The sequence below is a fragment of the Coregonus clupeaformis genome, unplaced genomic scaffold, assembly GCF_020615455.1.
Source record: "Coregonus clupeaformis isolate EN_2021a unplaced genomic scaffold, ASM2061545v1 scaf2927, whole genome shotgun sequence".
NCBI classification, from domain to species: domain Eukaryota; kingdom Metazoa; phylum Chordata; class Actinopteri; order Salmoniformes; family Salmonidae; genus Coregonus; species Coregonus clupeaformis.
In genome coordinates this window covers 37501-54335 of record NW_025536381.1, presented here as the reverse complement: position 1 = coordinate 54335, position 16835 = coordinate 37501, and the positions used below count along the sequence as shown (strand labels likewise).

General features: G+C 47.1%; 1 protein-coding gene and 1 non-coding gene across 2 annotated transcripts in view; one reads left to right on the top strand and one right to left on the bottom strand.

The window, feature by feature from the left end:
• Positions 1–343: 343 nt before the first annotated feature.
• On the bottom strand, positions 344–418 carry trnaa-cgc. The gene has a single exon. It is a non-coding gene; the product is annotated as a tRNA-Ala (tRNA).
• Positions 419–2415: 1997 nt separating this feature from the next.
• The window catches only part of LOC121560070 (protein phosphatase 1 regulatory subunit 14B), a 35402-nt gene continuing 20982 nt past the window's right edge, over positions 2416–16835 (top strand). Inside the window, exon 1 of the mRNA XM_041873124.2 lies at positions 2416–2969. Coding sequence (XP_041729058.1) covers positions 2766–2969 — 204 coding nt within the window. The 5' untranslated portion in view covers positions 2416–2765. The remainder of the gene's footprint in view (positions 2970–16835) is intronic.

Below are 16835 nucleotides of genomic sequence, written 5' to 3'. Positions count from 1 at the left end.
GAGAGAGATAGATATATATATATTTGGGACGCACTCTGTATTTTATCTCAAGGTAGTCTGCTATGGAGAGTAAAACTAGTATACTATGGAGAGTACAGACTAGTCTGCTATGGAGAGTACAGACTAGTCTGCTATGGAGAGATATAGACTAGTCTGCTATGGAGAGTACAGACTAGTCTGCTATGGAGAGTATACTCTTTGTTAGCAAATGGTTCTAAAACCCTAATAAACACTTTTTTTCTGAGAGTTAGATAGGCCCATGGTGGTTATTTACATTTTAGTCATTTAGCAGACGCTTTTATCCAGAGCAACTTACAGTTAGTGAGTGCATACATTTTCATACTGGCCCCCCGTGGGAATTGAACCCACAATCCTGGCGTTGCGAACGCCATGCTCTACCGACTGAGCTACTCGAGCCTACGAGTGATTGTCTTGAGAATAGAACATGTGCAAAAAATAGGCTAGAAACTTCTAAGTACTAAAGTGGCGACTGGTGAATGTGCTGCTTGTGCTATGTGGCTAGTAGGCCTATGTTAGTGAGTGAAAGTGTTAGCAGACATAAAGAGAGAGAGAGAGAGAGAGAGAGAGAGAGAGAGAGAGAGAGAGAGAGAGAGAGAGAGACTAACCAAATTATTTATCTTTATATTCAATAGAAATGGTTGTGATAATGGTTGTGATAATGGTTGGATAGAGGAGGTGCAACCAAGAAGAGTAGTAATATGTTGGGACGCTGCATCAGTGTTGTAGTTTAATATCTGGAAAGTCAGAACGTGAGGATTTATTGTTAGAAATAATGATGCTGTTGTTGGGGTTTACAAAGAAATGGTATTGAAATTCAGTTCTGTTGGATTCCGGCTCATACATGAGTTTATGGAAATTATATAGTAGATACTGTATAATAGCAAAAAGAGCAGTGAAAAATACTGTTGTGGATATACAGGTGCAGTTGGGTAGAGGGGAAATTAAAACATTGATTTGGAAAAATGGGTTAGATTGCTGGAAGAGACAATGGGATGAAAGTTTTAAGGGCAGACATGTTGATAGTACAAGGAAATCTGTACTGGGAGGTGGTGTCCTATAATGGGAACAGAAGGGAGGAGGTTACGTTGTGTAGGATGAGATTAGGGCATACGGGATTGAATTGATCTTTGAAACTGATAGGGGAAACATCAGTCAATTGAAATAAAATCATTAGCCACTAATCTATGGATTTCACATGACTGGGAATACGAAATGCATCTGATGGTCACAAATACCTTAAATAAAATGGGGGCTCACAGTATTTTTGTGCATTCAAATTACCATCGATAAAATGCAATTGTGTTCGTTGTCGTAGCTTATGCCTGCCCATACCATAACCCCACAGCCACCATGGGGCTCTCTGTTCACAACATTGACATCAGCAAACCGCTCGCCCGTCGCCATACACATGGTCTGAGGTTGTGAGGCCAGTTGGATGTACTGCCAAATTCTCTAAAACGACGTTGGAAGCGGCAACAGCTCTGGTGGACATTCCTGCAGTCAGCATGCCAATTGCACGCTCCTCAAAACTTGAGACATCTGTGGCATTGTGTTGTGTGACAAAACTGCACATTTTAATGTGGCCTTTTATTGTCCCCAGCACAAGGTGCACCTGTGTAATGATCATGCTGTTTAATCAGCTTCTTGATATGCCACACTTGTCAAGTGGATGGATTATCTTGTCAAAGGCGAAAGCTTACTAACAAAGATGTAAACAAATTGATTCACAAAAATTTAGAGAAATACACTTTTTGTACGTATGAAACATTTCTGGGATCTTTTATAATAATAATATGCCATTTAGCAGACGCTTTTATCCAAAGCGACTTACCGTCATGCGTGCATACATTTTTGTGTATGGGTGGTCCCGGGGATCGAACCCACTACCCTGGCGTTACAAGCACCGTGCTCTACCAGCTGAGCTACAGAGGACCACAACTTTTATTTCAGCTCATGGAATATGAGACCAACACTTTGCATATTGCGTTTTATAATTTTTGTTCAGTGTATTTTGTCAAATGTATGATGCAGAAAGGGAGTGGTTGTTTAACAGGGTCAGAGAGGTTGGATGGGAATTCAGGGTTAAGAGAATATAGTGGTATAGATAGGTCGTGACCGTCTCACTCCAGTACAGTAGGTGGCGGTGTACGCACCTGTCAGTTGGTTGCGATTCGCGAAATAAAATTGAAAGAAAGAAGAAGAGTTGCATTTGGAAAGAGGAGAGACGCTGAAGAAAGACGTAGACAGAGGACGGTAAAGGGGAAAGGAGAAGAGAGGAGGCAATAGTAAATAAATCAGGAATAGCATTTCTTTTGTCTACGTAACGTTAGGTGTTCCGTAGAACACGGAAAAGTCCACCGCTTTTACGTTACAACAGCACGAGGACAGAGAGAGAGGAGAGCCACACGGAAGATTTTCTCTTTGTGCTTAAAATAAGTGTAGACGCTGCTGCTGGTTTGTCGGTTATCCTATACCTTTATTTTTATACGCTGAATTCTAATAGCCTAAATAGCCAATTCTAGAACCTATTCTTTTAAGGTCATTTGGTGATTTGGAAACCACAAAGTGAACCTAATGCCATGCTCTTTTTGCAAGAAGGGAACAATAGCAGTAATATACTTGAATTTTCTAGCTACTCCTTATGAGAATCACTGCTGCTTCAGCAACCACCAACAATACTAAACAACGCGTCTGAAATTCGCACTACCAACAGAACTTCCAGGATTTTCCTCAGCGGACCGACAATGGCTGCGGTTACCAGCCCAGAGACGAGCCCTCAACCCCGGGTATATTTCCAGACGGTAGCCACCGGTTCAACCGAAGAACCGGAGACCCCTGTTCGGAAGCAAGGGCGAGTAACCGTCAAATATGACCGAAAAGAACTAAGAAAGAGACTAAATCTGGAGGAATGGATAATCGACCAGCTAACGGATCTTTACAACTGTGAGGTGAGATGCCGACAATAAATAATATTAGTTATATGTTGCAAATGGCACCATATTGTGTTGACCAGGTACTATAAGGGCAATGGTCAAAAGTAGTACACTAGGGAATAGGGCAGTGGTTCCCAACCAGGGTACTTGGCCTATCCACAGGGGCTACTTGAGAAGACTCATGAGACCAAAGACCTACTGGTAAAATGCAAATGAGGCGGTACTTCAGGGGTACTCCAGGCCTAGCAAAATTCAGTTGGTGGTACAGTAACGGGAAAAAGGTTGGGAAGCGCTACTGAAGGGCTACTGTACTGAACTAATCGCATCGATTACGGTTAAGAGGCCCTTGAGGTCCAATAATGGGTTAACTTAAAGATGGTATTTTATTTTAAAGTAGAAAAAAAAAAATGGTGTGCTCAGGAATAGGCTGACTAAACATCAGTATCATTATAACATAACATTGTATATCATATCACAACATAACACAGCAAGTATAGCATAACATAGTATATCATAACATATCAGATCACAACATAACATAAACTCAGCAAAAAAAGAAATGTCCTCTCACTGTCAACTGCGTTTATTTAAAGCAAACTTAACATGTGTAAATATTTGTATGAACATAACAAGATTCAACAACTGAGACATAAACTGAACATGTTCTACAGACATGTGACTAACAGAAATGCAAAAATATGTCCCTGAACAAAGGAGGGGTCCAAATCAAAAGTAATAGTCAGCATCTGGTGTGGCCAGCAGCTGCATTAAGTACTGCAGTGCATCTCGTCCTCATGGACTGCACCAGATTCCTTGCTGTGAGATGTTACCCCACTGTTCCACCAAAGCACCTTCAAGTTCCCGGACATTTCTGGGGGGGAATGGCCCTAGCCGTCACCCTCCGATCCAACAGGTCCCAGACGTGCTCAATGGGATTGAGATCCGGGCTCTTCGCTGGCCATGGCAGAACACTGACATTCCTGTCTTACAGGAAATCACGCACAGAACGAGCAGTATGGCTGGTGGCATTGTCATACAACAGGCCTACAAGCCCTCAGTCCAGCCTCTCTCAGCCTATTGCGGACAGTCTGAGCACTGATGGAGGGATTGTGCGTTCCTGGTGTAACTCGGACAGTTGTTGTTGCCATCCTGTACCTACCATAACATAGCATATCATATCACAACATAACATAGCATATCATATCACAACATAGCATATTATATTACAACATAACATAGTATATCATAACATAGCATATCACAACATAACATAGTATATAACATAGTATATAATATCACAACATAACATAGTATATCATAACATAGCATATCATATCACAACATAAAATAGCATAACATTACCTTTTTATTAGGCCTGTATAGCCTAACTCAACTACTATATTTTCCATTGGGACTGTACACTGTAAAAAAAAATAATCCAGTTTTCTTTATGATAACCTACTGGCAGTAAGGTAAAGAGTATATTACCGTAAATTCCAAATAAACTTTGGTTTAACAGTTTCTTTGGAATTTACGGTAACATATTGTACTTTTATTTTACAGTATTTAACTGGTAACTGGCTGCCAATACGTTACCGTTAAAACAACAGGATATATTTTTTTGTTGTTGCAGTTAAGTCAGTCATATATCCTAGGGATAGCCTAGGTAAACTAGGCTTTTCATAGTCCTAAACAGAAGCTTCTAATCAAATTGAAGCTGTTAAAATCAATCAATGACACGCCATGCATTCAACGCCATTCTGTTGCATTACATGTAACCTCGTAGGTGTTTCAGTTTAGAGCTACATTTGGGTTCTGAGCTGTGTGTGTGTTCTGAGCTGGCAATGACCCACATTCTATTCTTAGCATAGGAACTTCAGAGAGAGAGAGGGAGGATAGAGAGAGAGGGGGGATAGAGAGAGAGGGGGGATAGAGAGAGGGGGGGGATAGAGAGAGGGGGATAGAGAGAGAGGGGGGATAGAGAGAGAGAGGGGGATAGAGAGAGAGAGAGGGGGGATAGAGAGAGAGGGGGGATAGAGAGAGGGGGGATAGAGAGAGAGGGGGATAGAGAGAGGGGGATAGAGAGAGGGGGATAGAGAGAGGGGGGGATAGAGAGAGAGAGAGGGGGGATAGAGAGAGAGGGGGGATAGAGAGAGGGGGATAGAGAGAGAGGGGGGGAGAGAGAGAGAGGGGGGATAGAGAGAGAGAGGGGGGATAGAGAGAGAGGGGGGGATAGAGAGAGAGGGGGGATAGAGAGAGAGGGGGGGGGATAGAGAGAGAGGGGGGATAGAGAGAGAGGGGGGATAGAGAGAGAGAGGGGGATAGAGAGAGGGGGATAGAGAGAGGGGGGATAGAGAGAGAGGGGGGATAGAGAGAGAGGGGGGATAGAGAGAGAGGGGGGGATAGAGAGAGAGGGGGGATAGAGAGAGAGGGGGGGAATATAGAGAGAGGGGGGATAGAGAGAGATGGGGGATAGAGAGAGAGGGGGGATAGAGAGAGAGGGGGATAGAGAGAGGGGGGATAGAGAGAGGGGGGATAGAGAGAGAGGGAGGGATAGAGAGAGAGGGGGGATAGAGAGAGAGGGGGGATAGAGAGAGGGGGGGAGAGAGAGAGAGGGGGAGAGAGAGAGAGGGGGGATAGAGAGAGAGAGGGGGATAGAGAGAGAGGGGGGATAGAGAGAGAGGGGGGATAGAGAGAGGGGGGATAGAGAGAGAGGGGGGATAGAGAGAGAGGGGGGATAGAGAGAGAGGGGGGGGGATAGAGAGAGAGGGGGGGGGGGATAGAGAGAGAGGGGGGATAGAGAGAGAGGGGGGATAGAGAGAGAGGGTGACCTGTGGATCTATTGTCTGAATACAGACATGCCTCCACAGAAAGACCATAGCACAAAGACCTGCTGGATGGAGGGATGGAGGGGGGGAGAGACAGACAGTAGACTGGCTGGATGGAGGGAGAGACAGACAGTAGACTGGCTGGATGGAGGGAGAGACAGACAGTAGACTGGCTGGATGGAGGGAGAGAGAGACAGTAGACTGGCTGGATGGAGGGAGAGACAGACAGTAGACTGGCTGGATGGAGGGAGAGACAGACAGTAGACTGGCTGGATGGAGGGAGAGAGAGAGACAGACAGTAGACTGGCTGGATGGAGGGAGAGACAGACAGTAGACTGGCTGGATGGAGGGAGAGACAGACAGTAGACTGGCTGGATGGAGGGAGAGAGAGACAGGAGACAGTAGACTGGCTGGATGGAGGGAGAGAGAGAGAGTAGACTGGCTGGATGGAGGGAGAGACAGACAGTAGACTGGCTGGATGGAGGGAGAGAGAGACAGTAGACTGGCTGGATGGAGGGAGAGAGAGACAGTAGACTGACTGGATGGAGGGAGAGACAGACAGTAGACTGGCTGGATGGAGAGAGAGAGACAGACAGTAGACTGGCTGGATGGAGGGAGAGACAGACAGTAGACTGGCTGGATGGAGGGAGAGACAGACAGTAGACTGGCTGGATGGAGGGAGAGACAGACAGTAGACTGGCTGGATGGAGGGAGAGACAGACAGTAGACTGGCTGGATGGAGGAGGAGAGACAGACAGTAGACTGGCTGGATGGAGGGAGAGACAGACAGTAGACTGGATGGATGGAGGGAGGGAGAGACAGACAGTAGACTGGCTGGATGGAGGGAGAGACAGACAGACAGTAGACTGGCTGGATGGAGGGAGAGAGAGACAGTAGACTGGCTGGATGGAGGGAGAGACAGACAGTAGACTGGCTGGATGGAGGGAGAGACAGACAGTAGACTGGCTGGATGGAGGGAGAGAGAGACAGTAGACTGGCTGGATGGAGGGAGAGACAGACAGTAGACTGGCTGGATGGAGGGAGAGACAGACAGTAGACTGGCTGGATGGAGGGAGAGACAGACAGTAGACTGGCTGGATGGAGGAGAGAGAGACAGACAGTAGACTGGCTGGATGGAGGGAGAGAGAGAGACAGACAGTAGACTGGCTGGATGGAGGGAGAGACAGACAGTAGACTGGCTGGATGGAGGGAGAGAGAGACAGACAGTAGACTGGCTGGATGGAGGGAGAGACAGACAGTAGACTGGCTGGATGGAGGGAGAGACAGACAGTAGACTGGCTGGATGGAGGGAGAGACAGACAGTAGACTGGCTGGATGGAGAGAGAGACAGACAGTAGACTGGCTGGATGGAGGGAGAGACAGACAGTAGACTGGCTGGATGGAGGGAGAGAGAGAGACAGACAGTAGACTGGCTGGATGGAGGGAGAGAGAGACAGTAGACTGGCTGGATGGATGGAGGGAGAGAGAGACAGTAGACTGGCTGGATGGAGAGAGACAGACAGTAGACTGGCTGGATGGAGGGAGAGACAGACAGTAGACTGGCTGGATGGAGGGAGAGACAGACAGTAGACTGGCTGGATGGAGGGAGAGACAGACAGTAGACTGGCTGGATGGAGAGAGAGACAGACAGTAGACTGGCTGGATGGAGGGAGAGACAGACAGTAGACTGGCTGGATGGAGGGAGAGACAGACAGTAGACTGGCTGGATGGAGGGAGAGAGACAGACAGTAGACTGGCTGGATGGAGGGAGAGACAGACAGTAGACTGGCTGGATGGAGGGAGAGAGAGACAGTAGACTGGCTGGATGGATGGAGGGAGAGAGAGACAGTAGACTGGCTGGATGGAGAGAGAGACAGACAGTAGACTGGCTGGATGGAGGGAGAGACAGACAGTAGACTGGCTGGATGGAGGGAGAGAGAGACAGTAGACTGGCTGGATGGAGGGAGAGACAGACAGTAGACTGGCTGGATGGAGGGAGAGAGAGACAGACAGTAGACTGGCTGGATGGAGGGAGAGAGAGAGACAGACAGTAGACTGGCTGGATGGAGGGAGAGACAGACAGTAGACTGGCTGGATGGAGGGAGAGACAGACAGTAGACTGGCTGGATGGAGGGAGAGACAGACAGTAGACTGGCTGGATGGAGGGAGAGACAGACAGTAGACTGGCTGGATGGAGGGAGAGACAGACAGTAGACTGGCTGGATGGAGGGAGAGACAGACAGTAGACTGGCTGGATGGAGGGAGAGACAGACAGTAGACTGGCTGGATGGAGGGGAGAGAGACAGTAGACTGGCTGGATGGAGGGAGAGAGAGACAGTAGACTGGCTGGATGGAGGGAGAGACAGACAGTAGACTGGCTGGATGGAGGGAGAGAGAGACAGACAGTAGACTGGCTGGATGGAGGGAGAGAGAGACAGACAGTAGACTGGATGGATGGAGGGAGAGACAGACAGTAGACTGGCTGGATGGAGGGAGAGAGAGACAGTAGACTGGATGGAGGGAGGGAGAGACAGACAGTAGACTGGATGGATGGAGGGAGAGACAGACAGTAGACTGGCTGGATGGAGGGAGAGAGAGACAGTAGACTGGCTGGATGGATGGAGGGAGAGACAGACAGTAGACTGGCTGGATGGAGGGAGAGACAGACAGTAGACTGGCTGGATGGAGGGAGAGAGAGACAGTAGACTGGCTGGATGGATGGAGAGACAGACAGTAGACTGGCTGGATGGAGGGAGAGACAGACAGTAGACTGGCTGGATGGATGGAGGGAGAGACAGACAGTAGACTGGCTGGATGGATGGAGGGAGAGACAGACAGTAGACTGGCTGGATGGAGGGAGAGACAGACAGTAGACTGGCTGGATGGATGGAGGGAGAGACAGACAGTAGACTGGCTGGATGGAGGGAGAGACAGACAGTAGACTGGCTGGATGGAGGGAGAGAGAGACAGTAGACTGGCTGGATGGATGGAGGGAGAGAGAGACAGTAGACTGGCTGGATGGAGGGAGAGACAGACAGTAGACTGGCTGGATGGATGGAGGGAGAGACAGACAGTAGACTGGCTGGATGGAGGGAGAGACAGACAGTAGACTGGCTGGATGGAGGGAGAGACAGACAGTAGACTGGCTGGATGGATGGAGGGAGAGAGAGACAGTAGACTGGCTGGATGGAGGGAGAGACAGACAGTAGACTGGCTGGATGGAGGGAGAGAGAGACAGTAGACTGGCTGGATGGAGGGAGAGAGAGACAGTAGACTGGCTGGATGGAGGGAGAGACAGACAGTAGACTGGCTGGATGGAGGGAGAGACAGACAGTAGACTGGCTGGATGGAGGGAGAGACAGACAGTAGACTGGCTGGATGGAGGGAGAGACAGACAGTAGACTGGCTGGATGGAGGGAGAGAGAGACAGTAGACTGGCTGGATGGAGGGAGAGAGAGACAGTAGACTGGCTGGCTGGATGGAGGGAGAGAGAGACAGTAGACTGGCTGGATGGAGGGAGAGACAGACAGTAGACTGGATGGATGGAGGGAGAGACAGACAGTAGACTGGCTGGATGGAGGGAGAGACAGACAGTAGACTGGCTGGATGGAGGGAGAGACAGACAGTAGACTGGCTGGCTGGATGGAGGGAGAGAGAGACAGTAGACTGGCTGGATGGAGGGAGAGACAGACAGTAGACTGGATGGATGGAGGGAGAGACAGACAGACAGTAGCCTGGCTGGATGGAGGGAGAGAGAGACAGACAGTAGACTGGCTGGATGGAGGGAGAGACAGACAGTAGACTGGCTGGATGGAGGGAGAGAGAGACAGTAGACTGACTGGATGGAGGGAGAGACAGACAGTAGACTGGCTGGATGGAGGGAGAGACAGACAGTAGACTGGCTGGATGGAGGGAGAGACAGACAGTAGACTGGCTGGATGGAGGGAGAGACAGACAGTAGACTGGCTGGATGGAGGGAGAGACAGACAGTAGACTGGCTGGATGGATGGAGGGGAGAGAGAGACAGTAGACTGGCTGGATGGAGGGAGAGACAGACAGTAGACTGGCTGGATGGAGGGAGAGACAGACAGTAGACTGGCTGGATGGAGGGGAGAGAGACAGTAGACTGGCTGGATGGATGGAGAGAGAGACAGACAGTAGACTGGCTGGATGGAGGGAGAGACAGACAGTAGACTGGCTGGATGGAGGGAGAGACAGACAGTAGACTGGCTGGATGGAGGGAGAGAGAGACAGACAGTAGACTGGCTGGATGGAGGGAGAGAGAGACAGTAGACCGGCTGGATGGAGGGAGAACAGACAGTAGACTGGCTGGATGGAGGGAGAGACAGACAGTAGACTGGCTGGATGGAGAGAGAGAGACAGTAGACTGGCTGGATGGAGGGGAGAGACAGACAGTAGACTGGATGGATGGAGGGAGAGACAGACAGTAGACTGGCTAGATGGAGGGAGAGACAGACAGTAGACTGGCTGGATGGAGGGAGAGACAGACAGTAGACTGGCTGGATGGAGGGAGAGACAGACAGTAGACTGGCTGGATGGAGGGAGAGACAGACAGTAGACTGGCTGGATGGATGGAGGGAGAGAGACAGACAGTAGACTGGCTGGATGGAGAGAAAGAGAGACAGACAGTAGACTGGCTGGATGGAGGGAGAGAGAGACAGACAGTAGACTGGCTGGATGGAGGGAGAGAGACAGTAGACTGGCTGGATGGAGGGAGAGACAGACAGTAGACTGGCTGGATGGAGGGAGAGACAGACAGTAGACTGGCTGGATGGAGGGAGAGACAGACAGTAGACTGGCTGGATGGAGGGAGAGACAGACAGTAGACTGGCTGGATGGAGGGAGAGACAGACAGTAGACTGGCTGGCTGGATGGAGGGAGAGAGAGACAGACAGTAGACTGGCTGGATGGAGGGAGAGACAGACAGTAGACTGGCTGGATGGAGGGAGAGACAGACAGTAGACTGGCTGGATGGAGGGAGAGACAGACAGTAGACTGGCTGGATGGAGGGAGAGACAGACAGTAGACTGGCTGGATGGATGGAGGGAGAGAGAGACAGTAGACTGGATGGATGGAGGGAGAGAGAGACAGACAGTAGACTGGCTGGATGGAGGGAGAGACAGACAGTAGACTGGATGGATGGAGGGAGAGAGAGACAGTAGACTGGCTGGATGGAGGGAGAGACAGACAGTAGACTGGCTGGATGGAGGGAGAGACAGACAGTAGACTGGCTGGATGGAGGGAGAGACAGACAGTAGACTGGCTGGATGGAGGGAGAGACAGACAGACAGTAGACTGGCTGGATGGAGGGAGAGACAGACAGTAGACTGGCTGGATGGAGGGAGAGACAGACAGTAGACTGGCTGGATGGAGGGAGAGACAGACAGTAGACTGGCTGGATGGAGTTTATTTTCCCTCCCTCTCTCCCTTGTCCATATTCATAATAAACTGTTCACATTTCCACTGCGTGTGACGTTGGCACAGGGGAATAAACATTGTTCGTTTTTCTAAACCTATATCTTCCCCCCCCTTGCGGTGAATATTTATGTTTACACAAGAAAATACACAAGAATGGATCTACATACAGGAAGTACCAGAGGTACGGGAGGTAGATACAGTATGTACATGAAGGCAGGGTAAAGTGACTAGGCGTAAAGATATACGCTGAGTATACCAAACATTAGGAACACCTTCCTAATATTGAGTGTCTCCCCCCCCCCTTTTGACCTCAGAACAGCCTCAATTCGTCGGGGGCGTGGACTCTAGAAGATGTCAAAAAGTGTTCCACAGAGATGCCGGCCCCATGTTGACTCCAATGCTTCCCACAGTTGTGTCAAGTTGGCTGAATGTCCTTTGGGGTGTTGAACATTCTTGTTACACACGGAAACTGTTGAACGTGGAAAACCCCAGCAGCGTTATAATACCATACCCCGTTGAAAAGCACTTAAATATTTTGTCTTGCCCACTCACCCTCTGAATGGCACACATAACACAATCCATGTCTCAATAGTCTCAAGGCTTAAAAATCCTTCTTTAACCTGTCTCCTCCCCTTCATCTACACCCGATTTTTGAAGTGGATTTAACAAGTGACATCAATAAGGGATCATAGCTTTCACCTGGATTCACCTGGTCAGTCTATGTCATGGAAAGAGCAGGTGCTCCTAATGTTTTGTCCACTCAGTGTATATAATAAGAATAAATCAAAGAACAGATTATCAGCCGTGTCTGATGAGGGTGAAAGTGTGTGTGTGTGGTGTGTGTGTGTGTGTGTGTGTGTGCTTACAGTGCATTCGGAAAGTATTCAGCCCCCTTTTCCACATTTTGTTACGTTACAGCCTTATTCTAAAATGGATTAAAAAAAACTAAACAAATCTCATCAATCTAAACACAATACCCCATAATGGCAAAGTGAAAACAGGTATTTAGAATTTTTTGGCAAAAGTTAATAAAATAAAAAAATAGAGACCTTATTTACATAAGTATTCAGACCCTTTGCTATAATACTCGAAATTGAGCTCAGGTGCATCCTGTTTCCATTGATCGTCCTTGAGATGTTTCTACAGAAGCCACTCCTCAGCAAAAGGAACATGACAGCCCGCTTGGAGTTTGCCAAAATGCACCTAAAGGACTCTGACTATGAGAAACAAGATTCTCTGGTCTGATGAAACCAAGATTGAACTCTTCGGCCTGAATGCCAAGCGTCACATCTGGAGGAAACCAGGCACCATACCTACGGAGAAGCATGGTGGTGGCAGCATCATTGCTAGGGGGATGTTTTTCAGGATACAAGTAGAGACTGAGAGCTAGAAAATGGTATATCATACAATACAGTTGAAGAACAATGGGAAAGTAATTCTGCTTTGAATGTTGAAAACCCCCACTTTTGAGAAAATAGTCCTTGAATGTTTTGGTACACCTACTGGAGAGCTGCTCTTTGTCTACACCCATTCAGCATCGTTCACCCCCTCTTAAGCCTTAGCCCCACCCATCTCTTTAAGGATTCACGTATGAGGCCATGTGCTAAATAGAGGGAGTAAAACCAAATCACATTGTATTGGTCGCATACACATATTTGGCAGATGTTATCGCGGGTGTAGCGAAATGCTTGTGTTCCTAGCTCCAACAGTGCAGTAATATCTAACAATTCGCAAAATTACACACATCTAAAATAATGGAATTAAGAAATATATAAATATTAGGATCCGCAATGTCAGAATCCGGAGTATGTGTGTACAGTGCCTTGCCAAAGTATTCATCCCCCTTGGCGTTTTTCCTATTTTGTTGCATTACAACCTGTAATTTAAATGGATTTTTATTTGGATTTCAAGTAATGGACATACACAAAATAGTCCCAAATTCTAAAAAATAAATAACGGAAAAGTGGTGTGTGCATATGTATTCTCACCCTCTTTGCTATGAAGCCCCTAAATAAGATCTGGTGCAACCAATTACCTTCAGAAGTCACATAATTTGTTAAATAAAGTCCACTTGTGTGCAATCTAAGTGTAACATGATCTCAGTATATATACACCTGTTCTGAAACGTCCCAGAGTCTGCAACACCACTAAGCAAGGGGCACCACCAAGCAAGCGGCACCATGAAGACCAAGGAGCTCTCCAAACAGGTCAGGGACAAAGTTGTGGAGAAGTACAGATCAGGGTTGGGTTATAAAAAAATATCCGAAACTTTGAACATCCCACGGAGCACCATTAAATCCATTATTAAAAATGGAAAGAATATGGCACCACAACAAATCTGCCAAGAGAGGGCCGCCCACCAAAACTCACGGACCAGGCAAGGAGGGCATTAATCAGAGAGGCAACAAAGAGACCAAAGATAACCCTGAAGGAGCTGCAAAGATCCACAACGGAGATTGGAGTATCTGTCCATAGGACCACTTTAAGCCGTACACTCCACAGAGCTGGGCTTTACGGAAGAGTGGCCAGAAAATACATTGCTTAAAGAAAAAAATAAGCAAACGTTTGGTGTTTGCCAAAAGCCATGTGGGGGACTACCCAAACATATGGAAGAAGGTACTCTGGTCAGATGAGACTAAAATTGAGCTTTTTGGCCATCAAGGAAAACGCTATGTCTGGCGCAAACCCAACACCTCTCATCACCCCGAGAACACCATCCCCACAGTGAAGCATGGTGGTGGCAGCATCATGCTGGGGGATGTTTTTCATCGGCAGGTACTGGGAAACTGGTCAGAATTGAAGGAATGATGGATGGCGCTAAATACAGGGAAATTCTTGAGGGAAACCTGTTTCAGTCTTCCAGAGATTTGAGACTGGGACGGATGTTCACCTTCCAGCAGGACATTGACCCTAAGCATACTTCTAAAGCAACACTCGAGTGGTTTAAGGGGAAACATTTAAATGTCTTGGAATGGCCTAGTCAAAGCCCAGACGTCAATCCAACTGAGAATCTGTGGTATGACTTAAAGATTGCTGTACACCAGCGGAACCCATCCAACTTGAAGGAGCTGGAGCAGTTTTGCCTTGAAAAATTGGCAAAACTCCCAGTGGCTAGATGTGCCAAGCTTATAGAGACATACCCCAAGGGACTTGCAGCTGTAATTGCTGCAAAAGGTGGCTCTACAAAGTATTGACTTTGGGGGGGGGGTGAATAGTTATGCATGCTCAAGTTTTTGTTGTCTTGTTTCACAAGCAAAAATATTTTGCATCTTCAAAGTGGTAGGCATGTTGTGTAAATCAAATGATACAAACCCCCCCCCAAAATCACTACCAGTCAAAAGTTTTAGAACACCTACTCATTCAAGGGTTTTTCTTTATTTTTACTATTTAGTAGTGACCAAAAAAGTGTTAAACAAATCAAAATACATTTTATATTTGAGATTCTTCAAATAGCCACCCTTTGCCTTGATGACAGCTTTGCGCACTCTTGGCATTCTCTCAACCAGCTTCACCTGGAATGCTTTTCCAACAGTCTTGAAGGCGTTCCCACATATGCTGAGCACTTGTTGGCTGCTTTTTTCCTTCACTCTGCGGTCCGACTCATCCCAAACCATCTCAATTGGGTTGAGGTCGGGGGATTGTGGAGGTCAGGTCATCTGATGCAGCGCTCCATCACTCTCCTTCTTGGTAAAATAGCCCTTACACAGCCTGGAGGTGTGTTGGGTCAATGTCCTGTAAAAAATAAAGAAAAACCCTTGAATGAGTAGGTGTTCTAAAACTTTTGACCAGTAGTGTATATGGAAAAATACACGCAAAAAAATGTAGACCAAAAAGTTTACAAAGTAGTAGGGACGGCTCTAATTATCAGTAACCACCGCAGAATGAAGCACTATAATAATGTAGAGATAATGCTTCTATAATAATGAACATGCATTATCCGTTACCACCGCAGAATGAGGCACTAATAATAATGTAGAGATAATGCTCCTATAATAATGAACATGCATTATCCGTAACCACCGCAGAATGAAGCACTAATAACAATGTAGAGATAATGCTTCTATGATAATGAACATGCATTATCCGTTACCACCGCAGAATGAGGCACTAATAATAATGAAGAGATAATGCTCCTATAATAGTGACCATCTAGAGCAGAACTATCTGAGATGTGAGGTCACAACCCAGTGGGAGTGTGTCCCTATAACACCCTATCCCTATAGTCCTGCCATTACTTCTGACCATTGGGTGTGTGGGTGAAGTTAACTGGTAAAAGAGTAGTCGAGAGACAGACAATGTACTGTAGCTAGTTCCCTGAGGCGTGTGTGTTGTGTGAGATGGGTTGAGACTGTGTGAGACGGGTCGTAATGTTTAGCTGGTCATGGATAGTATCTGCTTTTTCTCAGTTAAAATAATTAAACCTCGTGTGTGTGTGTGTGTGTGTGTGACCGAAACAAAGATGGTCTGTGATGCCTCAGGAATGAAAGACACCAGTGTAGCAGTTTTACACACACACACATGATGTCCTCTGACCCAGGAATGTATCAGTGAACTCTCACAGAGCTGACCCACTGACTGACTGACAGACATAAGGAACTAACTAGGCCTTGGGGAGAGAGGGAGAGCGAGAGATCGATCAATCATGAGAATGTTCATGTAGGATGGATTGCAGCCACCCACAGGAAGTACTGAGTGAGTAACTCTCTTTTTCTTTGTGCATTAGGCACCATAATACAGGTTACCCAGCTAATCAGCCCAAAGCTCTTCAGAGTAATGAAAACCAATGGGAGGTCGATAACTGTGCCTAATGCTAACATGACCTCTGACCCCTAACCCCTTGACCCCAATCTACCTACATTTTAGTCATATACAGAAATGCATAATTATGGATGTAAATGTCTTTCCCCTCGTGGTTCACAAGGTATTGTACTGTACTGTGCTATACTCACTGTATTGTACTATACTCACTGTACTGTATTGTACTGTATTGTACTATACTCACTGTACTGTATTGTACTATACTCACTGTACAGTATTGTACTGTATTGTACTATACTCACTGTACTGTATTGTACTATACTCACTGTACTGTATTGTACTATACTCACTGTACTATACTCACTGTACTGTATTGTACTATACTCACTGTATTGTACTGTATTGTACTATACTCACTGTACTGTATTGTACTATACTCACTGTACTGTATTGTACTATACTCACTGTACTATACCCACTGTATTGTACTATACTCACTGTACTGTACTGTATTGTACTGTACTGTGCTATCCAAACTTGTGAATCATGCGTTTATGATTGGTTCAGATTTGGTCCAGTCCGTCTGTGGACGTTAACATCAAGGCCAGGGTGGACTGACCAAGTTTCAGCTACTTGTCAACGTCCATGGACGTCCGGTGTCGGTCGGTGCTCAGTGGGTGAGGATGCTGGTTACAGTAAACGGAAAGAGAGGGGGCTCATGGGTAGGTGTCAGTAAGATCCGGGAGAGGTGAGTGGCAGAGAGAGAGGCAGAGAGAGAGGCAGAGAGAGAGCGGGAGGGGTTGTCTCGACTTGACCACCAGACAACAGAAAGACAAAGAAAACAGTTATGAGCTGA